The 26067-nt window shown below is 41.1% G+C and overlaps 1 protein-coding gene across 13 annotated transcripts in view; it reads left to right on the forward strand.

Moving 5' to 3' along the window:
• The window catches only part of Vps13b (vacuolar protein sorting 13 homolog B), a 570082-nt gene that overhangs the window by 376112 nt on the left and 167903 nt on the right, over window positions 1-26067 (forward strand). For 12 of the 13 annotated variants that reach the window (XM_087557395.1, XM_087557397.1, XM_087557399.1 and 9 more), the window contains 2 exons: window positions 2904-3041; window positions 22412-22819. In XM_087557395.1, coding sequence (XP_087413521.1) covers window positions 2904-3041; window positions 22412-22819 — 546 coding nt within the window. Of the gene's footprint in view, window positions 1-2903; window positions 3042-17223; window positions 17590-22411; window positions 22820-26067 lie in introns of those variants that run through there. The other variant, XM_087557402.1, reaches the window with a different exon arrangement.

Raw genomic sequence — 26067 nt, forward strand, 5'->3', positions numbered from 1 at the left:
TAATAATATAATACAATACAGATGGCCAAGTGTACAGTGTTGTGAGTGCCTCTAACCCTAGCAGTCAGGAGGCAGAGGCAGGCTGACCAGGCCAGTCTGCTCTACTTAGTGCCTTGTTGGTTAGTCCATTCTATGACCCTGTGGAAGGAGAGGGAAGGAGGATCATGTCTGGATCTGGGTGGGGGTCTGGATGGTGTAGGAAATATACTCTGTTGTTTGTAACAGTGGCCTGCCACATGTGGGAGTAGCTGTTTCCCCTCCATCCCACCCTTAACAAATAGTGACCTTTGGTCTTCTTCAGTCAGTGAAGGTTTGTATTCCTTGTTTTATTTCATCCATCCTGGTGAACTGGAAAGGTGTGTAGTCCTGCCTACTTAGGTTAAGTACACTTGAGAAGAATTGAACAGTGAAGATTTAAAAAGGAAAATGTTTCCCAAAAACATTGGAAGAGATTCATAATTGCCTAAAAATACATATTTGAAAGTTAATCTTTCTTTCCTACATCTGTTGAAGGATGTGTACTTACACAAAGCATTACGATGCAGAGGAAAGACTGCTGGCACTAAGACCAAACACTGGTGCCTAGGAGTCAGTTGGGAAACAACCCGGCTGAGAAATGATAACTGGTTTTTCAGTAGGTTTAAATGTGCATACATGAATCCGTTTGGGGGGCATTCATTTCCAAATTTAGTTTTCTGTCTCAAATGATTTAAAAACCTACAGAAAGGCCTCCAGTATTAGAGAACAGTGGATGCCTCCTCCCAGACCAGGAGAGCAGCCACTCAGTTGTCCTAATGTTGGTCCAGCTTACTCCATAAAGATTTATTTCTACTTGGAGTTCTGCCTGATGACTGCTGAGACCTGGCACCCATCGGGTTTATGAGTCTCCGTGGTCTGCCCAGTAGTATCCATATTGTCTACTTACTTTCCAGACCTGCATGCCAGCTCTCCTGTCACTGTCAGTCTTGATTGTGATTTAGGTGTTAATTACACTCTCACAGTCCATGCTGTCCTGCTAGTCAGAGTCCTGACTTCTAGAAAGCATAGACAACGGACTGCAGCTTTTCGATGCTGTAAGTACAGTGAACGTCCGGCTTCCTGCCGATGAGCAGTGCACCCCTGCCTCCTGTGAGTAGTCTCCTTCCGCAGGGTTCGGCACCTCGTATTCATCTTTGCAGCAGTTCCTTAGATGTCCACTCACCCGTTAGCTCCTCATAGTCATTGCTTGGCTTTTTTCTTCTTCAAAGTGAAAAATGCCTACTTATCTAGATCTAGCAGGCAGTATTTACTTGATAAGATCACGTTTGGTGATGTATAGAGAGGTGATACTCTGAGAAGGGACACTCAGGTCCTGGTAGCTTGCATGACTCCTGCAAACCAACTTGAATCTTGCAGCAACAGAAGGTTATCCTGTTTTCGTAAGAGCTGACTGTTGTATCTGAAACAGAGAATAGAGTATTGCTCCTGTAGAGGTGCCTACTCCAGCTATCCTACTGCCTAAAAGTCGCCAGTCAGATGATGGGAGCATCCCCCGGCTTAGTGTTTGATCTTTACCGCATGCACTGAACGTCACAACCAATCGCTTTCAGTTTTTGCTTTGAAATAACATAAAGGTTCATATGTGCCAAATTCTATAAGGATCACATGATAAGGTCAAGAAACAGAAATTCCAAGGCAGAATTTATATGCCCCGTTCACATATGACAGTAATACTATATAACCATATGTTGAATATAATATACTGTATGTAAATGCTATTCTTGAAAGTAAGCCAATCAATAAAGCCTAAAATAAATAATGCTTTAGTAACACATTTCAGATAGTCTGAAAATCGAATAGATGTGTTCTATGGCAAGAACATCTCTAATAAAATAGCATTTAAAGTACATTAAAACACAGAGAATAAATCAATCATGAAACTGAAGAAAAACTAGATATTGAGATTTTTTAAAGCCTATTTCATATATGCCAACATACAGCATTCATTTTTTAAAGTCATATAAATAAAAAATTATAGTTTTCTAAACCTTTAAAAGCAAATTCTTTGACATTAATATAATCCCAATTATTCTTTTTTTATACTATAGAATAGTGTTTATTTAGGGCATGGGGAGGGGAGTTGAGGAAGTAGAGACGGGGGAGGGAGAGAAAGAGTAGAGCCAGGCCATGAGCACGTGGTGGGGAGAGAGGGGGAAGAGGGTAAGGGAGCAGGAGCAAGAGAAGAGAGAAATAGCAAGAGTGATCCAAATCATTCTTAAAGGATATGTAATATCACACAGAAAAAATGAAATACATAATATAAAACAAAAAATGTCAAAATAGAAAAAAGCCTGGAGTTGTATTCATAATTAGAATTAGTGAAAGATTGACCAAACTTTCTCATTCAAGAAGGTTGTGGAAAACTGCTGACAGCAGCTTCAACGCTTAGCAGTAAAAATGATTATAGTGCCAGAAACACTCTGAAACAGGTCAGATCAACCTCTGAATAGTTCTGATGCACCCCATCTTTTGAACACATATGTGCCTTGAGCCTCTCTTTTTAAGCTGACAAGCTTGCCACTTTCTTCCCCTTGTTTCCAGCATTGTGTGTACAGTAAGACCCTACCATTAAACCGGTAGTAGCTGCCCAACAGCTCCACACCCAGGCCTTACCTTCACATAAGACAGTGGGGCTGCATTTGAAGGTTCTTTGGTCTAGTTCCCGTTTACCATCTCGCCTTGAACACTCAGCCTACCCTGTTAGATACATATGTATGCATCACTCATGGGCAATTAAAGGAAGTAATGACGTCTGCATAAAACAGTTGAACCATCTTTTAATCTTGTTTATCCACAAAGATTCATATACCAAACTGAAATGTTTGTAGTGTGATCAGTGTTTTTCATTTGAATTTCATTACTAGATCCTGGGAAGACTCTACCTGAAGCTTCTGACTATAACATTGTGTGGCTGCAGACAGTGCCTGGAGAGACAGACAGTAAAAGTGGGATCCCGCCTTCTCTCATCACACTACACATCAAAGACTTTCTTAATGGACCAGGTATGGACTCACGATCGAGCACCTCTCTTCCCTGTGTGAACATAGAAACATGCCTCTGAGATCTGTCAGTAAGCTTGACTCTCTTGCCACACAATGAATAGTTGTCCTGTTTTCCAGAAATGTGCTCTCTTTTGACTGCCCATCCTAAAGATGGGAAAGCAAATGTGAGTCTGAGTGAGCAGCTGTCCATTCTGACAGAAGTGCCTCCCATTAAGGAATAGTTGTCTGGAAACTGAAGACACTGGACACTGTTGTTGCCTTTTCTCTTAATCATTTGTGTGCTCCTAAAGGAACTGTTGAAATTTTCTGTTCAGTTTTCTTACTTTTATGAAGAAAATGATATGGATAATGGGTGAGATTTACGATTCCTTACATAAAGGAGCACACATAGAGAAGCCCACTTCAAATGGGTTTTGAGAAATAGTAAGCACGAAGTTTTAGATAGATAGCTTAGTATCCAGTCTTCACACACTTCTAAAGAGTCAAGGCTAGCTCCCGTTACTCTCCCTGTCTATAAATAAGGAGACTGAGACCAAAACATGAAGAAAAGTAGCTGGAGTTGCAGGGTAGATGAGCTGTTCAAACAGTAGGACTTCGTGACTCTGAAGAGTGGATCTTCCATTGGACGAGACTAATCAGCACGGCTAGGTAAAAGTTTCCTTCTCTGTCTCCTACTCGTCTTGCAGACTCCCTCTTAACCTCTTCATCTACTTACTCTCTCTTCTTCTGACCTCCTTGGTGTGGTCTTTGCCATTTGCTTACTAGAACTGACTTTGTTTTCACTTTTGTCATATTCACAGGGCTTCAGAGTACATCTGTTGTCAAAGGAATATTGGTTTTTCATAAGAATTTTAAAACAAGGATATCCGACTGTCCTTCAATTTCCAGTATCAGTTAAAAGGGGAGCGTTTTGATAAGATGCACTACCCCTATACAGACCATGCTGAATGTATGTGCTATAGCCTGTCAGTCATTTCTGCATAATGGTAGTTAAAGAAGAAAGCCAGTCCTAATGCCTGAACTGAGTTAACCCTGAAACTGCCTTGCTGGTTGCACGGGCCCAGTTTTGCAGCACGTCTCCAGTGTTGGCTGTGAAGAACAGATCGTGTTCATAGTAAATATGTAGATGTGATCTTAGGAACTGACAAGAAAAGGGAAAGCTCATGGCTGAGGAAAGTCTTTGGGATGATGGACTACAGGAGTGTGTACCACACTTCCTAGTAAATGAGAAATACTGAATTTTATTGAATCCAAACACAATCAGTTGTGAGGGAAAAAAATAACATTTTATGTCCGACTAAGGAGAAAGTAAAGAGCATCTGCCATTGAACCTGTGGTGCCTGTTTCCCCTTCTTGTCAGCAGTTGCTGGGGATTTCCTGATTACAGAGCTGTTCTCTGTGCTAGCACAGGACGGCAGCATGAGACCAGCAGCGAGAGCAGAAACCGTCACTTGGGTTACTTCTTGCTCCTCACTTAGGCCCACTGCCTTGTTTATCTTACAATTGAGATTACTGATTTGCTTGTCAGAGTAGTGGCATATCTGAGTCAATGGTAGATTGAGCACCATATTTGCAAGACAAACAGGTACATTTAATTTTGAAGAGAAATGCCATTGTATGAGTGAATTGTTACATGTTCATAGCTTTAGCATTAGTGTGACAACATAGCAAAAGCATACGCATACTAAGTGGCTTTAAAGTATACTTACATTATCTTAAGGTACTTTCAAAATTTGGAAATGGATATACATCGTTTCTGATCTTATACTTTAAAATGATAGTGATAATGTATTTGGACATTCAAATTTTTAAGATATTGAATTAATGTCATTATTCCAACCATATTTCTTGACTTTGGGTCTGTACCGTTAGCACCTTTGTAGATGGCATTTTGGTTGCTCTGAGGTCTAGCTGAAAGTTTATTTTTTCACTGCACTACAGGTGCAATGGGTGCTGCCAGTCTAGACATTGTATCTTTTATAGCAAAGTGTTTTTTCTTTTGTTTTTACATTTATTTATGCGTATGTCTGTGTGTGCACATGTGTGTTACAGTGTGCTTGTGCAGGTCACTAGACAACATGCAGGAGTTGGTTTTGGTCTTAGAAATGGAATTCAAGTTGTCAGGCTTGGTAGTAAGTGCCTTTACTGTCTTTTAAATTATCTTGCTGGCCCAGAGAGGTTTTAATATGCCTGATTAAAATTCTTTTTAGGCTTCTATATAAACACATATTACTTCCTATCACAGGTGATTGTTTTCCAGAAAAAAAAAAATCAAGTTTTCAAAGCCACACCAGAAATTTATGGTAGAGGAGAAGAGAGTTACAGAGGAAGAGGAACAAGCTTTAGGTCATTTATTTTATTGTGGAAAACATTGAACATGGGTTAATTTCTTTAAACTCTGATTGATTGATTGGTGATTGATCTGTTTGTCTTGTGTTAAGGGAAGCTTAGTTGGAATCGTATGTCCGCTCTGTGACGTTCCTTCTAAAACACTAGCCTAAAAATGAATGCTTCAGAGTTCACTGAGACAAATTCTTCCTTCCAGCTCACACATGGGTAGTAATCCACTGACGTATTTCATTTCTTTCACTGTCTTGCCCATTTGTCTCATTACAATTAAGAATTCACGAAAGCTATAGCAAACAGTAGGATTAATTGAAAGAAAATCACAAGGCACTTTAAAATCTTTGTACATATGAAGAACATATTGTGTTTACATACCGGCAACTCGATAAGATTACAGGTTTGGGATTTGTTATCAGTAGTAGACTGCTAAGAGGCCTGTCATTGGCTATTAGGTAGTTGCTAGGTAGCTGACTGCTCAGAGGACTGTCATTCGTGCTAGGACTAGGTAACAGCTGCAGCTCACAGTGTCCTCCACTGCCATTTCTTCATTTTTAAAGAAATAGCACCACAAATAAGACCAAGTAAAGCAAATAATACTTCTAATTTTATTGGCAATACCAATGTTAGCATTAAAATCTTTCTGCAGTTGGGTTTTAAATATGTGTGCACATCAGTCATTACCAAAGAGTCCTTCCTGCTACATCTCTGAACTGTGTGTTTCTATTTTCCTTTTGCTTGTTTTCTAGACTGGGCTATGGTAACAATAAAAATTAGGGTCTTGGGGTTGAGGATTTAGCTCAGTGGTAGAGCGCTTGCCTAGCAAGCGCAAGGTCCTGGGTTCGGTCCTCAGCTCCGAGAAAAAAAAAAAATAGGGTCTTGAAATGTAGAGGGAAAACTGATTGTAAGTGCCTACCCTATAAATTCCCTCAAAGGATATGAACATAGTTGCTCGTGGATTTAGTCTCTCAATAAGATGGCTGTCCTTTAGCATTTAAATTTATAAAAATGATCCTGAGTTGTTGAATATTCCTTTATTTCTCTGTGTTTTTAAATAGTATATTAGGCAAGTGATAGACCCCCAACCTCCATATCACAAGCTCCCTGAAGGCCTTCCCAAGCCTCATCTCCTTCCTCAGAGGCAAACAGTGCCCATTAGCAAAGTCAGTGGCTTGGAGAAACCCACGAAACAGCAGCTACCACAAGCTCTGGAATGGTATTTCCAGCAGGTGAGAGATTAGTTGGAACAAATTGGAGCCATTGCAGTTTAGCTCTCCTGTTTTCTTTCAACCTGTTTTTAAAATGTCGTCATTTTAATACACAATCTGAGCCCTACCGAACAGTCCACAGCAAGCTAATTTGAATCGTATGATGTGTCACTGCCCTCAGCTGACATGAGCTCTATTCCATGTGTGAAGCCATAATAAATCCATTCCCAACCGAGGAAAATTCCCTGTGAGAAGGTGAACTAATCCAGGCCTCACGCTGGCATGTTAGCCCCTGTAATTGAAAGCAGGGCCACCTGTTCCCAGGACATTTGGCCTACAGAGAAAAAAAAATAGTGTTAGATCAGATATTTCTTATATTGAAAAGCCACTCATTCTTCTTGCAAACTCAAATTCAGCTGTGGAGTGTTCACTGTGACATCACACACGACTGTAGGAATGTGCTTATGTGAGCCCAGTTCAAAGTTTGTTAAGCATAGCCATTCGTAACTTTGAAATGATTTTTTTTTTAATTTAACCAGAGCTGACAGGTGAGCAGACCTGGTAAGAATGCAGACTTTTCTAATTAACTCAAGGTCATTTATAAAGACATGTGGCTCCCTGGGATTTTTTTTTCCCACTAATATTTTGCACAAAAAATTCTGAACCATTGTCACTTTAGCCATGAAGTGATATCTAAATAACAACAAAGAACAGAGTGTCAACGTGGGACACCATCCCTGAACAGTTCCGGCTTATTGTGCATTGATAATTAACATACCACATTCATCATATCCTTGAAGTAGTGAGATTATAACAAGCGCGGACTCTGAAGTTCTCGTCTCTCTTCCTGCCTAGTGTGCACTGTGTTACAGTAGAAACAGCTACTGAGGCTTTGTTCTCCTAAAAGAGTCTCTTTTTGAGTTTTTCCCTGTATAACATGTTCATTAATTTCCCCATCTGGTTTTCAGTTTTTCTTACTTCGTGTGTGTGTGTGTGTGTGTGTGTGTGCATGCCCTTACTTGTTTTTAACCCTATTTCTCCTTCTCTTCCTCCTCCTCCTCTTCCTCCTCCTTCTTCTTTTCTTCATCCTCCTCTTCTTCTTCCTCTTCCTCCACTTCCTCTTCCTCCTCCTCCTCCCCTCCCTTCTCCTGCCTTCCTTCCTTTCTTCTTCCTCTTTCCTTCCTTCCTCCTTCCTTCTTCCTCCTCCTACTTTTATGTGTTACATCCAGACCACAATCTCTCCTTCCTCCAACTTCTCCAAGTTCCCCCCACGTCCTCACAGGGATGTCAAGCAAAGCATAGCATAACAAGTTACAAAAAGACTAGGCACAAACCCTTATATCAAGACTGGACTGGGCAACCCAGTAGGAGGAAAAGGGTCCCAAGAACAGGTTCATGAGTCTGATACACCCTCATTCCCACTGTTAGGACTTCCACAGTAGCTTCAAGCTCCACACCCTAACATGTATGCAGAGGACCCAGCTCAGACCCATGCAGGCTCTGTGGTTGTTGCTCAGTCTCTGTGAGTGCTTATCCTTACAGAGTGGGGTGGGGGTGGGGGTGTCCTCCTCCTGTCCCTGGCCTCTCTGCCTCCTATAACCCTTCCCCCTTCTTCACTGAGTGCCCCCGAGCACCACCTACTGTTTGATATAGGTCTCTGTATCTGTTCCCTTAAGTTACTGAATAAAGCCACTTTAATGGTGACTGGGCTAGGCACTAATCTATTTGTATAGCAGAATATAATCAAGAATCATTTCATTGACTTTTTTGAGATGGTATCAGGTTCTGTTCCTTCTCATGGCCTGGGGTTCAAGTATGACCAATCTTGGTTGCCCATTCCCACAAGTTCTATGACACAATTAACCCAGCACATCTTCTAGACAGGACAGATTGTAGCTTGGAGTTTTTGTTGCTGGATTGGTTTCCCAATCCCACCACTGGAAGGAAGCCTTGCCTACTTATAGAAGATGGCCAATTTAGGCTCCATATCCCCCATTACTAGGAATCCTAGCTCGGGTCACCCATATAGATTCCAAGGAGTTTCCAGTGCACTAGGTTTCCACACCACCCCCCAATACTCTCTAATTCAAGTTGTCTCTCCCAGTACTCTCCTGCCTCCTTCCATCCTGCCTCCCCCAGCCCTACCTGATCCCTCCTGTTCTCACATCCCCACCGGCCCCAGTCCAAATTCAGTCTGTTCTATTCCCCTTCCCAGGGAGATCTGTGCATTCCCCTCTTGAGCCTTCCTTGTTACTTAGCTTCATAGGGTCTGCAGATTGTAGCATGGTGATCGTTTTTAGGCTCACTATCAAAAATCACAATCCTCTTTCTCATACTATATTCTTCTATACTGTGGTTTTGCTGGCTTTAATAATTTGTTTGCTGGTTTTTAAAACTTCTTACACATCCTAAACTATTCCACTTCTGCAGACCCATTTGACTTGAATTAACATATGTACTTAAGTTTTTTAAAGTAGTAAGATAGCACTTAGGGACAGTAATGCACCATTCAGATAGATTTTATATGGACGTAAAGTAGAAATGCTAAGGCTTAAATCCACAATATGTGTGTATATAAGTATATATGTTATAAATATAATGCATTTATATAAATATATATGTAATAAATGTATATGTATATGAATGTTTATATGCATAAATATATGCATGTATATGAACATATGTGGATATATAATATAAATGTGTGTATATATGTATAAATATGTGTATGTGTATGTATATAAATATATTTGTATGTATAAATGTGCATATGAATGTATATAACTATGCATATAGATATATGTGTGTCATATTTTAGCTTTCTTAGTGGAACTCTATTCTTAAGTTCTGCTGTTGCTGAACCCGTTACTCAGTGGGATACATTCGGTGATATTTTAAACTTTCTGGATGTGGAGTCTAAGTAAGATATCTGTCGAGAACTCCTGGTGCCCCCGCACTGTGGCGACCACTCTTAGCCCTGCAGGAGTAATTTTCCTGGTGCCCCGGCACTTACTTCAGCAGGCCCTTTCTTCAGTCTCTGGGCCCCAGCTCTGCTTGGATTCCGTTACTGCTGTAGTGCTCACATGTACATCTAAGAAGCATAAACCAGTTAATAAAACCCTAAGAGCCTTAATCTTTCCATTTTCTGAGCTTTATGGGTTCCAGTCTTCAGTTTCAGCATATTATCATGGCTTATTTTCTCCATGATTTCTCAGAGCAAAGCTGTAAACTTGATGTTAAGCTGCCAGTCAAGGAAAGACCTACAATTTCAAAGCAGGAGCACGTTTATTATTATTTTACCCTTAGTTTCCAACTGTAATTCCTAGTTTTGAAAGAAATATAGAAAGTGAATGAGGCCTAGATCTTTTCATTTGTTTGTTTGATGCAGGGTCTCACTGTGTATCACTGGCTGACCTGGAGCTCACTGTGCAGACCAGGTTAGCCTTGAAATCAGAGCTCTGACTACCTCTGCCTCCGTATCGCCATTATGGCCGACTTTTAACAAGAGAGATTCATTTTTGAAAGCCGTTTACTTCCATCCCAGCTTTGTGTACAGTCAGTGGAACCGTATGTGCAGGGGCTTAGAGTCGCCCAGTGGGTATAGGCCACCTACCAGTGCTCCCACCAAAGGAAAAGGGAATCTATCCTCAGAAACTGTCAACTGCCATCCACTCCTTAATGGGCATCAGGAGACTTTCCCTGGCTCATGCTAGAATGTTCGCTCGGATAATGTAGAGATCTTGTTTAGGTGATGAGCAGTGAGTCCCTCTGTGTAATAATCATGTGTCAGGCCGTGTGTGTCACAGCGCTCCTCCCCACCTTCTCTTACACTCTTTCTACCCCTCCTGTCTTAGTGTCTCTGAGCAAGGGGGAGGCTTGAGTGACGCTGCAGTCTGTGGCTGAGCGTACACAGTGGCTTATTTACAGCACATTGAACAATAATGCCTCTGCTTTACCCACTACCCTCTGTAAGAAGCTTTGCTAACCAAGTTGAGAGCAGCACAAATCTATAAATGTAAACATAAATATTTAGAAGCGAGTTTGACAATATGGCCATTTAGCAAAACCACATAAATAGGTTCACCCTAGGGCCTCGGACTTCTCTAGCCATGGTTCGGTTTGTTTTGTTTTGTTTTGTTTTGTTTTGTTTTGTTTTTACCATGTTTGTAGTATGAGGCATGAATTCCCTCCTCTAAAGCAGACCTCAAATCTAATCAAGAGAGAGTTTACTATTCCCATAAACAGTTTTTGACTACTGTACAGTAGATATGCGTTGTTTATGTGATGGGTCATTGTTATAGTCTACAGTTCAGCCTGGGTAAGATCACTGGTGTCTTTTCTCATCCAGCAACCAAGAGAGCACTCTAGAGCTATATGAAGGCTAACCTGCAGGGATACAGTTTTTTAGTTGATTCTTCCCAGTTCTCTTACATCACACCTGTTGTTGTCTCTCCTTTTAGTATAATTCTTCCTTGGGTTAACAAAGAATGCATTTTAGAAGGGGGCTAGTAAGTTATAGGTGAGAGAAGAGAAGAGAAGAGAAGAGAAGAGAAGAGAAGAGAAGAGAAGAGAAGAGAAGAGAAAGGAAATACTGGGGTCAGAAAGTGTCAAGCAGATAATTGTGATGGGGATGGGGATGGGAGAAAGGCAGGGAAAGAGAAGGGTTAAACAAAATTGTGCATATGTACTTGAAGAAGCAAAGTGATTTTTGAATAACCCTTATACCTTTTTATTTCAAGAAATTGCTTTTAGTACCAAATTTTATTGTATCGAATCAGCAATGCACATGAGAGAGGAGTATAAATCCTCCTTGAAGGGCTCACAGTGGTTCTCTGCTAAGTGGCTCAATAATGGCCTTAGAAGTTCAGATACTGCTTATGGGAATGGTGAGATAATGCCCAGCAACACTGACATCAGTGTGGGCAGTCATTGTGTCAGAATTTCCCTATGAGAAAGAACCAGAGGGGCTGGGCACATGGTGGAGGCTAAGGAGGAAGAAAAGAAACAGGCACCAGATTCTAACCTCTGCTTACACAGCTCCCTCTGACTTACCTGATCCTGCAGCTTCCCAGGGGCACAGCCCCAGGCCTTGTTTGTGCTGCAACCCCAGCTACCTCTTTTATTTGAAAACTTATAAGTGTCCCACTGTAGTTTTCACTTGTCCAATCCTAAGGCTGCCTCTACATCTGCCTAATGAGTGTACCTCAGTTCTCCCTTCCTCTTGTTCTTCCCTTCCCTCCCTGTGGTGTTGAGGTGTCCTTACAACTCCTAATGCTGAGGGTGTGCTTCCTGTGTGCTCTCATCACTGAGCTGTTATCTCTCATGCATCCCTCTTTTAGTCAAGTCCTTTGAAGGGGACTGAGCTGTGCTCACTGCTTCCCTGTGCAGGTCACCCTGTGCCCTCCTTGGCAGCTTCAGAGCAGCCTGCCTCTGAATTACCATTCACTTCACAGTTCCTGACCTTGTCCTAGATTAGCCACTCCGGCTAGGTTCAGGAATCTTGGCCTCCTTCCACTTTCCCTCTGTTTATCAAGTCAAACCTCTCTTCTCCCTGCCCTCTTTGCCCCTTCCTCTGCGGTTCCTAATATAAATTGGTTTTTGTTTATGTGTTTATTATTTAATTTGATTCCTGTTTGCTTGTTTAAGTAAGAGTGTTGTAGGAGCTTTTGTGACATTCCATCAGGATGCAAATGTTATCTAAAGAGCTTTTTGTGTGATGTCTGCAGACACTGATCCTCAATGTCTAAATTCTTGAGAGGTTGTAAATCCAGTTTCCTAGTTCTTACATTTCTGTTTGATATATTTATTAGCTGCCATATTGTTGTAAAGAGAAACAGTCCCTTGCCTACTGTTTGGTTACTCTGGAGTATCTGTCCTCACAAAGCAGAATAATTCATTCTCCTTTCTTATCCATTTCAAAAGTGCCTCTCTCATCCCAATGATGACCAATTTGATGGCATTGCATGGTATTAATTTAATCCTATATCTTTTAATGATGTTCAGATCATCACATCATTTGACAGTAGGAGACTTTCTTGATATTTTGAATCCTTATGCTCACTCTCTCAGGGATCCATGCTTCCTGTCTCCCTTTGTGCTCTTAATTCCATCCACCCAAGCCAAGAGCCCTGTCCATTGCAGTCTACTTGTTTCCTCTGGTTCTGTGCCCTGGCCTGTGCATTCACTCTAACCCCAGTGACTCAGTCCCTGGCCTGTGCACTCACTCTGACCCTAGGGACTCAGTCCCTGGCCCGTGCACTCATTCTGAGCCCAGTGATTGTTCTTTTTTCACAAGCAGCTTGATAACAAAAACTTCACATTGCTAGAGTAGGTGATATGTTTAGCCCTGGATTAGTTTCTTTTCTTGCCACAGGGACAGAACACCTGACACTGTCAGACTAAGTTCAGGAAGGAGAGGTTTACATTGACTGGTGGTCAGGCTGTGTGGTCTGTTTGGCAGGTCTGGCATGACAGCAGGAGCAGCAATAGAAGGCTATGACTTTCTCTTTCCCCTCCTTATTCCCTGCAAACCCCATCCCCCACCCTGTCCATGGGGAAGTGCTGCTCACATCTACAGCAGTTCTCCACACACCTTCTCACTCCTCAGTTAGACCTCCCCAAAAAACACCCTCATGGAAGCTCCCCAAAAGTGTGTTTCAGTAGGCCTCCAATGAGATTGACAACCCAAATGAACAATCATGTCTTTATATAGGTACTTCCTTGAGGAGAGATGCTCACTACATGAGTTTAGAGTTTACACTCATGGGAAAAACAAACCATTGGGATCATCTTCTCATTGTAATTTCTATGCCGTGGTCTGAAGTAGGACAAGGAAGCATCTAAAAAGACAGCACTTGGTCATAAAAATATACAACTAAATAACTATCACAATAGTGATGATGCCAGATTACAATGAAAGCACCACCGATGATTCAAGTGAAGATTGCCAGCAGCATGTAGAACAGAACATACCCAGCCTTTTATTGAAGCGTTCAGGTCTACCCCTGCTACAGACCTTGGTGTCTTACCTCCAGTGAGAACACACTGATTTCACTGTTATCAGGTCTCATTACTCTGACTACACAGCTCCATTGTCCACTGTCAGGATATTTTTTTTTGAATAGCGTATCAAAAATCAGAATTTGAATTATTAAGTGAGAATGTATGTGACCCAGTAATAAGAGGAAAGTGGATTTTACTGAAAAGATTTTGTTGACATTATCCAGGACATTAATCTGGATGATGCATTTGTTAGTTCTGTGTTTTGCACTTAACCCCTGTGGTAGGACTGGGAACAGCACTGTCCTTGTGTGCACAGCCACCCAAGTGCACTGGTTCCCAACTGAGCTTTACTTGTCTAGAATAAAATAGTGTCCTTTACAGATAAAATTCCAAAGGAAGAAACACTTGCAAAGAATCTCTCCTTTATGGATGTTATGATTTGAGTATAACAAGCCATATTGAACCCATTGGGGTTTTGGTAAGAGATTTCATAATACATCATAAATGTAAGTAATATGATGACTAATGCTTCAAGTCAAGTTTGAACATTTTAAATGAGAAAATAGCTGGAACCATTTTCAGGAAACTTTTCCAGTTGGTGTTTGGTCCCCCACAAGGTGTGCATTACCATCAACTGAGGAGAATCACCTCTGGGACTTGAATTCCCTCTCTGTTCTCATTACTGCAATATGATTCTTCCCCTTTCCCTGTGAGGTCACGTTGTAGGATGATAGCCAATGAAATAACTTCAGGGTCTCTGTGGCAGGCTAGTCTCCATCAATCTGCTTCCTAGTAGCACTTCAGAAAGTTTGGAAGGGTAATTAGGATGTAATAATTGACAGCCTCAGGTTTATTCAGTAACTTAAAGATACAAAATATGTTCCAGGCTTGGTAAGAAACTGGATCTGCAGACAAGATGACTCAGCTGGGACATTCTGTTGCTACATTTTCCTTAAATCTAAACTTTGAAAATAGTCAGTTTATTACGGTTCAGTAAGGATTATGAAAAAATTCAAAACTCCCAAGTCCAAGAATCTGATAATTGGACTAAAGGCCACATTTGCAGTCTGGCTGATTCTAGCTATGTTTGCAGTTCTTGTACAGTATTGTTCTGGATAATTTCCTGCTGTGTCTCCATCAAAACACTTCTGAGTCTGTTTCTTCCATGGTTTTATTTTAGTGATGAGGTTACTTTATCAACTGAATAGCAAAAGTAGATAGTTCACTTTTTATTTTTCTTCGTTTGAACATAGCACACTTAAAAATAATTTCCCATTTTTGAAAATATTCTCCTTGTCCTTATAAAACTGAAAATATTCATCATGAAGGCACTAATTTTCACACTCACACAGACACACACACACACTGGCTAGCTTGGTAGTATGGCTATCAGCACAAATGTGTTGAATGAGAAGCATGACAGCTGTGATGTCACTGGAAGAATTCCCATGCACTGCTGACCTTACACCCCAGCAAGTGTGCTAGTTGGTTTATGGCGCTGCTCTTCTGCAGTGAGGTTCCGGTTCCTTCATGGACCTGATACTTGGGAAGGAGTAGGGCTTTGGATGCTTGTTTCACCCAGCTTTTCTTCTTTCCACCGATCTGCCCAATGTGCCCAAAGAGCGCTGTCTCAGGAATATTGTCTACATGTACAGTAACATGTATTTTTCAAGCAGTGTGGCTCTACATGGTGAGCCGGGACAAGGGACTCTGGTGGCTGAAAAGCACCGTTGCACTACATATAAAGATAAATTTTCAAGATGAATAACTGTAGTGTTTTGAATGCCTCCCTATTTCCTCTGGAAAGCTATGTTGCCATTATCTCATGCTATGTGTTGTTCTCTAGGATTTCAGCTCCCTAAAAACTTGGATCAGTTGTGCTCCGTGACTAGGGCAGTTTACTTGTTAGACCAAATTCGTCATCATCTAGAGATTGAAGAGCTAACATATACAGAGCTGCTTGGATGCCACAGAGACAAGATCAGTGCTTTAGGGACAGCGAGGAGCTCTCGTAGTCAGACACTGCTGATGGCCAGTTACTCAGAATCCTCATTAAACCACACTTCTTACTCAGAAGACACAACCGATGACTAAGAAACAGAAGCAAGCCCTGAGACTATTTCACATTCTGGGGAATCTTGCTTCTGACTTCACTGATGCTTTAAGAGATTCTCCGTGTAAGGAAGCATGCCCTGTATCAAGACCCAGCTGACCATGTATGCAGTGCTACTGTCCTGGAGTCTCCAACAAGACATAAGAAAGGAAGCTATACTTGCCTTCTCAGTTTTGTACTATTATTTTTTTAATCAGTACCATAGTCCATCCTTTGATCTGCTTAAGGAAACTATTTTAATTTCCGAGATTCAAGAGTCATTCAGTAAAATAAGGTCAATAATATAGCTCAGATACACGTGTAGTCAAATAGTGCCAAAATGGCTACATTTTTAGTATATGAACTTTTGTTTTCTGAATTAATCAGAATTTGAATTGTACTGGTAACAAGAGCCTCCATTTAAAATGTATTCTGTAATATGATCACAATGTGTGAAAGACTGTGCTCATTTAAGATGCCACCAAGAGACCTGTGCTCTGAGTTCTACTAAGCCAACTTAGGTTTAAAGCTCCTCATTTCCATCTGCCTCATCCTTTGGTCCTAATAAATTTAATAGTGGCCCTATGATTCTGCTAACACTTAGAAATGATATGCCATCATTCTCAGATTCTGAAAAGGGGCCACCATGACCTCATCATCACTTATGGTTCAGGATCAGTGTTGGACTGTATTGTCATGAGAACTCTGGGAGGAGTAGAAGCTTAATCTGAAAACCACACTGAGATCGTTGGGAGACACTGTATAGAAGAAGGAATCTGACTCAGTTTGCAGTACTCCCAAAGCCACAAGCTCATTTAAACCCATTTTATTAGCCTTTGTGATGTATGTGTGGAGCTCTGAGAACGGGACGGAGGTTATCGATCAGCACACACACTCACGCCCAGCTTTTTATGTTAGGTTTCAGCATAGAGCAGCCATGTCATCTGCAGATGAGCACTGTTTTACTTTTTGCTGTCCCAGTCTGCATACCTTTTCTTTTTCTCCCCTGATGGCTGTAGATTCCAGTATGATGCTATGTGTAATTAGAATGGACACCCTTACCTATTCCTGATCTCATGGAGAAAAATTTCATCTTTCTTATAATGCTAGCTGAAGACATACTGTATATGGCATTTATCAGAGTAAAATACTACTCTCATTTGATGTCTTGCTTAGGAGTTCTTATTTTGAGTAGATATTGGATTTTTTTCATTTTTTTCTTCATCAATTGATCTTTTTCTCTCTAAGATATTAATAATTTTATATTAGTTAATCTAACCTTGCAGTTCCAGAATAAACCTTACTTGGTTATAGATTTTTAAAAATGTTTTATAATTGTGTGTGTGTGTGTGTGTGTGTGTGTTGCATTCTCATGTACATCTGGAGGTCAGAGAACAACTTGCAGTAGTCACATCTCTCTTTGTCACATTTGACAGAAGGTGTCTTTACCCACTAAGCCATCTTGCTGGCCCTTGAATGTGGTCTTTTGTGTCTCTGGTGCTGAGAGATGTTGATCGAGTTTCTTATCCTGTCACAGCTTTTTTAACATCAAGAATGATTCCATAAAATCACTTCAGGAGTGGACTCTCTTTGGTTTTCTGGAACACAGAAAAGAAAGGAGCTTCCCATAGAAGACCTTCCATTACGCCCCTCTGTCTGCACCATGACAGTCATGTCTGGATTTGAGGCTCCTGCTTTTCCAAGCCAAAGGTGGAGGGAGAGTACACGAGCATACTTAGCACCACTTTCGTAATGTTTGGATTCAATACAGGTTTTCTCTGTATAACCGCAATGACTGTCCTGGAACTCACTGTGTAGACCAGGCTGACCTCAAACTCACAGAGCCTGCCTCTGCCTCCTGAGTGCCAGGAATAAAGAACTGCGCAGCCGCGTCCAGCTTGAATTCTTTATTTGTTTTTATTCTTTTATTTACCTTTGGTTTTCAGAATCTTCAAAATGGCTGTCTCTATAAATTTTATAGTTTTAACCTTTCCAGTGAAGAGACAGGGTTCCATTTTCTCTGGGTTTCTGAGATAATATTTGAAACAACAGAAGGAAAAGGCACATTATGTACTTCAAGGCATGCTTAATAACTTCGCTCTGGGGAGCAAAGTGGATAAAACAAGCTGAAACCACGTTTCCTAGACCAAGAAACTTTATGTTCACACACTGGGACATGGATTGTCATATGTAGGTAAACAGCCACATGGAATTTATACTTTTATTGATACATAACAAATTACAACAAATGTGAATTTTGTCTCTTACAGTACTGTAGTTGTGCCTAGGATAGGTTCCTGTGGTTGTCTGTGAAAATATGTATACTGTTTGAGATCAGCAGTAATGTGGAGACTTGTAAAGAGAACCTACACTCCAGTTGTTCTTGTGTTTGTGGGGAGAGCCTAGTGCCTGGGTAACTGTTGTCCAACTGTAGGCCACACTTAGCACAGAGAATTAGATCAGCCCCACTAGATAACATTGGAGGCCTGATTCAGTGTACTAAGGACGACAGCGTGCAGTTGGGGTCTTCATAACTATCGTGACAGAGAACTCATGTAAAGACAGCCTGCAGACATTATAGAACCCTGAAGAGGAACACAGGCTTCACCTTGTGAAAGAACTTCTAAAAGAAAATTCCAAGAATTATTCGAACATTAGCGAATAGACAGACACAACAGAAATACAATATTCACATTGAGCAAATGCCTAGTGTTGTAACATAGTATCAATTGGGAAGAACGGGTACTATAAACTGAATCTTTAAAGGTGAGACTGGCAATAGCTACAGCTTAAAGGCAAGATTTTTGTGCTTCTTTCATAAGGAACTTAACTTTCTATATCATAAATGAATAAGCATTAGAAAAGAGTTGTAGCCAGAGGTAAATGTCATGGCTTGTGCAGCTTGGGCCTTAGAACCCTGATTAGGGAGGTGGGAGGGAGTGGGGAGGTGGGAGGGGAGCACCCTTAAGGAGGCAAGGGTGGGGGATGGGATAGGGGGTTTCCAGAAGGGAAACCAGGAAGGGGGATAACATTTGAAATGTAGATAAAGAAAATATCCAATAAAAATGAAAAAAATCATTAAATAAAGAAGAAAAGAAGAAAAAGAGTGTCAATAAGCCACACCCTTGGGCAGGACTGTGAGTGTCCTGGACTGCCCTGGTGGTGTTTGTATTGTGATGCTAATTCTGCTTCCCTGAGAGGGGCAGCCTTGGAGATGAGGAGTGGATCAAGTACTCTGGTGACTTCTGGTGATCCTTCTCCCCTTCTTAACTGGTAAAATAGAGCCTGTGATTGGGCAGTGGAAGGGAAAGGTGGAGCTGAAAGTTTTAGAGAGGGAAAGAGAGGGAGGAAGGAGAGGGAGAAAGAGGAAGAGGAGATAGAAGGAAGATGGAGTAAAAGCAGGTGGCCTGGAGGAACCACAAATAGCAAGGAGTCACCTAGCTGGGGAACAGCTAGGTAGATCTGCCCAGTCTGGGTGTGCAGCTTATACATTAACAAAGTCTGTTTATAGATAATTTTGATCATTTTGTATTATAAATAATACAACAATATTTATATTATCAGTTTTGATTGTTCTTCAGTGTGAGTTTATGCAAAATGAGAAAAAAAGTCATGATGCATGACATCATATTGCCCTTGACTTTAATGTCTTTAGAACATTTTCCCAAAATGAACACATTATTCAGCTGTCAGATTTAGCTTTTATGTGAAAGTTTGTGTGTGTGTGTATATATATATATAATGTAAGTAAGTTCACAGTTACTAATTTACTAGTATTTTTATGAAAGAAAACATTTAATCAATAAAAAAGGACTTATAGACACATGCAGTAACTCTGGGATTGTCTGGGGTTCTGCTATCACTTCAACCTAGACCCTCAGTGTGTTTATTAGGGAAAGTCAGTCATCTCTGTAGACAAGCAGTCACATGTGGACAGAAAAGGCTGCAGCTGCTAGTGTTTGTGCACACCTTACTCACAAACACTCATGCTTGAACTCCTGAGACGAGCTTCGCCACAGCCCTCTTTGACCTGGCCCTTATGTGGAAGCAGCTTTGCACTAGTCTGCATGGTTCTGCAGGTCTGAAGCTTTGAATCCTCCACAGGACCATGCCCATATCGTAATGCACATTGATTGCCTCAGGACTCCACTCACTCAAGTCTTCCCGTGCTCCCTACAGGTATACCCATCAGCATTACCCTCAAAACCAATACTGGGTAAATTACTGTACGGCTCAGCATTAAAAGAATGCCTAAAAGAGAAATCATTTAGAAAGGCTTTATAATAGATGAACAAGATCAAAGGCAGTGGATATTTCCATTCTGTTTCAATATACCTGGCAAGTACTCCACAGTGTCTCGTGAAATGCACTGGAAGCAGCCATGAGAGGCTCTGCAAATGCTAATAGCACCCCTAAAAAGGTGGCCTAGAAATAACTTAAGAGTTATGTCTCAAAAGACAAGTTAGACAAAGTAACTAGACCTAGGAATAATTTGTATCTGTGTTCTGAGAACACAAAGATAGCTGAGGGATGGGGTCCATCTCAAGGTAATGGTTGCCAGCTTTCATGCCTTCCTTCCATGAGTGTTAGACCTCTCTTCAGTTAGAGAAGAATGGATCCTTATGTTGCCCAGTTGGCATAGAGGGTCTTACTGGGCAACCTCCTGGATGCGTGACTAAGTTGTTACTATCAGTACAGAAAAAGTACTTTAGCTTCAAATTTCTTGGTATGAAGCTGCAGCCAGTGGGTGGGGGCGGCAGCACACAATTTCGTCAACTTTAATTTTATTTGCTAAGGTCGTTCTCAGATTCTTGCTGTGTTACTTGCTGTGAGGACAGAACAGGTAAATGAACCATCTGTTTCCCCACAACATTTATCCTACTACTTTGTGTAGAACTCCAAATTTTGCAAGTGAAAAATGTCTTTCATCAGCATATGTTGCTGATTAACTGAGTATCCACATGCAGAATGAAGTGGACTCTGTCCCACACAAGGCACAAAGATTAATTCACAGAAGATCATGGACCTAGATGTAAGTGGAAAACTATAAACCCCTTAAAAGAATCATACATATAAACTTTGTGATCTTAGATTAAGCAGTATAAGCCTCACAGAAATTAAAACATTCAGTGTTGAAAAGCTGAAAATACTGTGCTAAAAAGTAGTCAAATAAAGTAAAAAAAAAGTTCAACTGAATGGAATAAAATATTTGCAAATCATGTATCATGTGATAAGAGAATTTTAAAAACTTCCAATTAAAAAAAAACATTGCAATTAAAAAAATGAGCAGAGTTGGGGAGTACAGAGATAGCTCAGAGGGTAAACCGCTTCCTGCACAAACATGAGGGCCTGCATTCGGATCCCCAGGGCTTGCATGAAGCCATACAAAGTAGCACACATCTTCAATCCTGATGTTCTCCAGTCAGTACAGGAAACTCCCTGTGAGCTTTGTGAGCTAGCCTGGGGTATGTGGTGGAGAATGTGTGCAGACACTGAGCTGTTCTCTCATCTCATACATAAACCATAGCATGCCTGCCCATCTACAGTCACATATGTGTGTGTCTCTGTGTGTGTGTGTGTGTGTGTGTGTGTGTGTGTGTGTGTGTGTGTGTCTGCCTCCCCTCTCACACTCACACACTGGACAGAGTGTAAATACTCATTTTCTAAGCATTTATACAAATAGACAAGAAATACATGAGAAAGCATTCAACAAGTCAATCATTAGGGAAATCCAATCAAGGACAATCAAAATTAGCATGGATGCACCTCAAGAGGATGTTGATATACAAAGGAATCAAAGTACAAAGCATCAAACGTTTCATGGTTCTATTTGTATGCAGTGTCCCTAATGAGCAAGTACACAAAGACAGAGCTTGATGTTGTCTGAGGCCAGGGCTGGAGGATAAGTAATGAGTGACTGCTGAGAGCCCTAAGTGTCACTGTCCTGTGTCTCCGTGACACTGAGAGTGACTGTGTGTGTCTGTCTGTCTGTGGTGATAGTAATATTTTGAACTTAGAATGTGAATGTATCAATACGGTGTTTAAAAAGTAATTCCCGGACTGATGCGCTGGCACTCCTGGAGAAGATGATGTGCATGGTTGTACCCTCAGGACACTGGGTCAGGTCCTTACTAGCTCATACAGGTGACACCAGATGGAAACAGAAATGATAAGGCCAGCTTGACAGCATCTGACATGTGATACATGTGAATGGGGATATAGATTTTAAGAAATTTCCATTACATTTAGTTTAGTAATATACTTCAATGTTTATCAGTGCAGACTGTTCAGCAACTCACAGAATCTCTCCGCTTATAGCAGCTCATAACGGAGAAATGAGCACTTTTGCATAAACTTGGCAAGAAAGGGTCAGGGAGGCAACGTGGAGAGGAGACCCGTGATGTTTGGGATGGGCATTTTGTCTTACACTGCTCTGATCCTATGAGGAGCTCTGTGTCCTTGGGAGACCAGATGGCAGTTTTAGATAGGTGCCACCCTGGAAAACCTCCTCCAGCTTGCTGCAGAGCCCGAGCACAGTAAAAACGACCTTTCGGGGCGTGGGCCTTGCATGAGTGGCCAGCAGAACTGGTGGGTAGGCAGCTCACTGGGAATGTTCTTTCAGTCAGCTGTGAGAAGAGGGACAAGTAAAAGGACGCAGTGCTCTGGCACTTTGATTAGTGATTAACCGAGGAGCTCCAGTCACACATGTTTCCTTTTTCTTGTAGCCGACATCAGCTTGGATGTATCAAAACCTTTGAAAGCAAACTTAAGTTTTACCAAACTCGATCAGATAAATCATTTTTTAAAGAAGATAAAAAAGGCTCACAGCTCTGCACATAGCACAGAGACCTCCGCCTCATCAGATTCTATGCTGAATAGGGATGAGCCTCCCGTCTCCAAATGCTACCATGGAAAGTTGTCAAAGCCCAAAGTATACTGTGATGAAGCACAGAAGACATCATTTCAAGAAAACATGTGGAGAGTCATCTCCTGCTTTCAAAAAGTTTCTGTCCATACTACCCAAATTGTGGTCTCCATGGAAACTGTCCCACATCCTCATAAACCATGTGTGTTAGCATCACTGTCAAACCTCAATGGAAGCCTTAGTGTCAAAGCAGCACAAAAAGTATTTGGTAAGTGATGAAAAGGGTGTTGGGGGTGGAATGGAGGGAGGAGGGGAAAACACCATTTGTTAGCATGTGAGAAATGCAGTGTTTTAATGATTTAGAGTCATTAGAGATGAGAACAATTCTAGCTTGTGAATTTACTCCAGAAATTTGGATTTGGTTTGGCTTGGCTTGGCTTGGCTTGGCTTGGCTTGGCTTGGCTTGGCTTGGCTTGGCTTGGCTTGGATTGGCTGGGTTGGGTTGAGTTGGGTTGGGTTGGGTTGGGTTGGGTTGGGGTGGGTTGGGGTGGGTTGGGTTGGGTTGGTTTTGGGGCTATTTTCATTTTGTTTAAGGTTGTTTGTCTGTGTAAACAAATCTGTGAGCCAGGTATTTCCTAGCTGTAAACTGCTTCTGTCCGTGGCATCTCCAGGCACATTCCTGCAGCTGTTGTGGAACTAGGTTCCTTGTAGCTGAAATGGCTGTGGCAGCACAAGGAACTGAACTTTTGAAGCATTAGAACAGTGTTTTTCACAGTGCTATCTGTGGAACAAACACATCAGATCACCTGAGACCATACTGGGAATGCACGTACTAGACCCCCACCAGCTTATGAATCAGACTCTCAGTACAGAGTCCAGTCATCTGTACTTGGTAAGCCTTGCAGGTGATTCTAATACATTGCATCACTGGGAACTGATTTTCAAAAGAAAGATTGCCATGGTGCTCTACAAAGTTCCAAGCCGAAGCTGAAGTCTGGGAGAATATCACTGAGATGTGTTGTCAGGCAAGAACACCTGGCCGGGAAAGGCTGTGCTTCTGTGCACAGCCCACCCAAAGGGCCTAGCTGCTGAAAACTGGAGAGGAGCATGGAGCTAACTGGCAGTGACATCTCCATTTTTCTCCACTGCTACTATGACTAAGTTATGTGCTTTTCCACACTGAATCAGAAAGGGTGGGCACAAGGTATGTGAGGAGAAAAGTCAATACAGGCAGGAAATGACGGTTTCAGTCACAGAGATTGCTACTGGGAAAGCTGAGAGGCAAATGCAGAAGTGTCACTCTGAAGCAGAAGTCTCAAGAGGAAACCACATGTTTTCCCACAGTCCCATGAGAGCCATGTCCTTTTGTATGGCCTTGTGTAGAGGAGGGTTGTGGACTGCTTTTGGGCTAGATATGTCAGTCCCTAGGCTGTATACCAGAAAGTAACGAAGTGGCAGCCAGAGACTAATTGTAATTTAGTTCTAGAGAGCCAGTTTGAGCACAGTAGTTTAGGAGATTTTTTTTTGTTTTATTTTAATTTTTATAGTTGTGCAGTAATAACATTAGGCCAAAGTATAGATGGTGTCTTTCTTCCTCACTGACTGAAATATGTAATCAAGCCAACTAAAAACTTTTTTTTTCTTCCTTTTTTGTTTTTAAAGTTAGGAATGAAAAATGAAGGGTCTGAGGGACATGAAAGATTCTCAAACACTAGATAATACAGCACCAGGTCCTCCATGCCCACCCTCACACCTTCCTAAATGCTGTCCCTTCATGAGAGCAGGAAAAAGTTATGCCCCAAATAGAAGAACATGCTATAGTCCACTGCATGCAAGCCTGCTCCAATCTCATTGGCATTCCCTCTAAATTCATTTTTGAAGATATTTACCCTTCATAATTGTTTTTGTTATGATACAACTGAACACTTTATTTAGCTAGACAAATGGTCTATTTTTTGTAATTTTCCCTTTTATATTAGAAAAACTACATAACCCTCTTCTTTTATAGTTATGGTCTTTTATCTTGTTAAGCACCAAAATAGAAACATTCCTCTTGACCAAAATATACTTGATATAACTCTGTTGGGCAGTATCCAGCAAACATTTTAAAATAGTTTTTTAGAGTCACATTAAATCAAAATTGAAGTTAGTAATTTAATTTAAAAAGATACAATGAAACTATAACAAAATGTATTGTGTGTAAGTGAGATAAGGTTGGAGCAGAGTCTAGTTGTGGCTAAAGGCTGGCATCTAGGGAAGCTGTAATTGAGAGATTACTGCATAGCTCTTCTTGGTTTTGTTTTTAGTTGGGGGAGATAGGATCTTTTTCTGGATTCCAGGCTAGCTCTAAACTTGGCCTTCACACCAGGATCAGGACATACTTTGAAAAAAAAAGTTGTAACTGTATTTAAAAGAAAACAGTAATTTATCATTTAATACTGAGTTCACTATATAGTTGAATGTCTTCAAATTGCATGTTTTTCAGTTAATTTGAAATACATACAAACATGCATACTTTGGGTTTGTTTGGTTTGGTTTGGTTTGGTTTGAATTTTGCTTATTTTGAGATAGGATCTCACCATGTAGCTCTGACTGTCCTGGAACTCACTGTGTAGACCAGGCTTGCCCCAGATTTAGACATCTGCCTGCCTCTGCCTCCTTGGTGCTAGGATTAAAGGTGTGCCACCATACCTGACAGTTTAGTAGTCTTGATAAGTAACAAAATTCTCTCTCTCTCTCTCTCTCTCTCTCTCTCTCTCTCTCTCTCTCTCTCTCTCTGTCTCTCTCTCTCTCTCTCTCTCTCTCTCTCTCACACACACACACACACACACACACACACCCTCCCTCCTTCCCAGCAGCCATATTTCTTTTTGTAGTTTTCAAGCAGTGGTGTTCTGTATTCAACCCAATTTTTATGGTATATCTTTGAGCTCAAAGGAATGACTGTCAGGTTTTTATATGTTGACTCTAATGCAGAAATACTTCCCCTAGTCTTTGATTTTACAGTTTCTGTCACTATTGTGAGCATCTGCAGCAGCTGCACTTCTCAAATTATTTGCTGGACCAAATTGAGCACAGTGACAAAGTAGTCATCTCAGACGGGCTATTAAACAGAGAGGAATGGTTCTACACACAGCATAGCATCTGCTGTGCACATGGCGTCCTATAGAAGGACGCAAGATAAAATAATTGTCAAAATTTTTTCATTAAACCCTCAACAATTCGCACTTGTTTATCCAAATCTGCATAGCTCCCCAATGAGACAACACACTTGGGGTTTCTTCGGTTCTCCCTCACTTTCTCTTTGATCCTTTTTGATGTGCTGACTTTAATAAACACAGTCAAAAACACTGTGCAAGAACATCATGGAAAAAACTACAAAGGAATGGCCTAGCAACAGAGCTCTGCTAATCCCTAACTTACGTAGGCTATTTTTAGAGAAATATTTTTTTAACACTCTTTATGTGACAATGTTATATAAACAGGGAAAAGCAGTCCTTTCCAGATGAATTTTAA

This window comes from Rattus norvegicus, chromosome 7 (genome assembly GCF_021556685.1).
Source record: "Rattus norvegicus strain SHRSP/BbbUtx chromosome 7, alternate assembly SHRSP_T2T, whole genome shotgun sequence".
Lineage (NCBI taxonomy): Eukaryota > Metazoa > Chordata > Mammalia > Rodentia > Muridae > Rattus > Rattus norvegicus.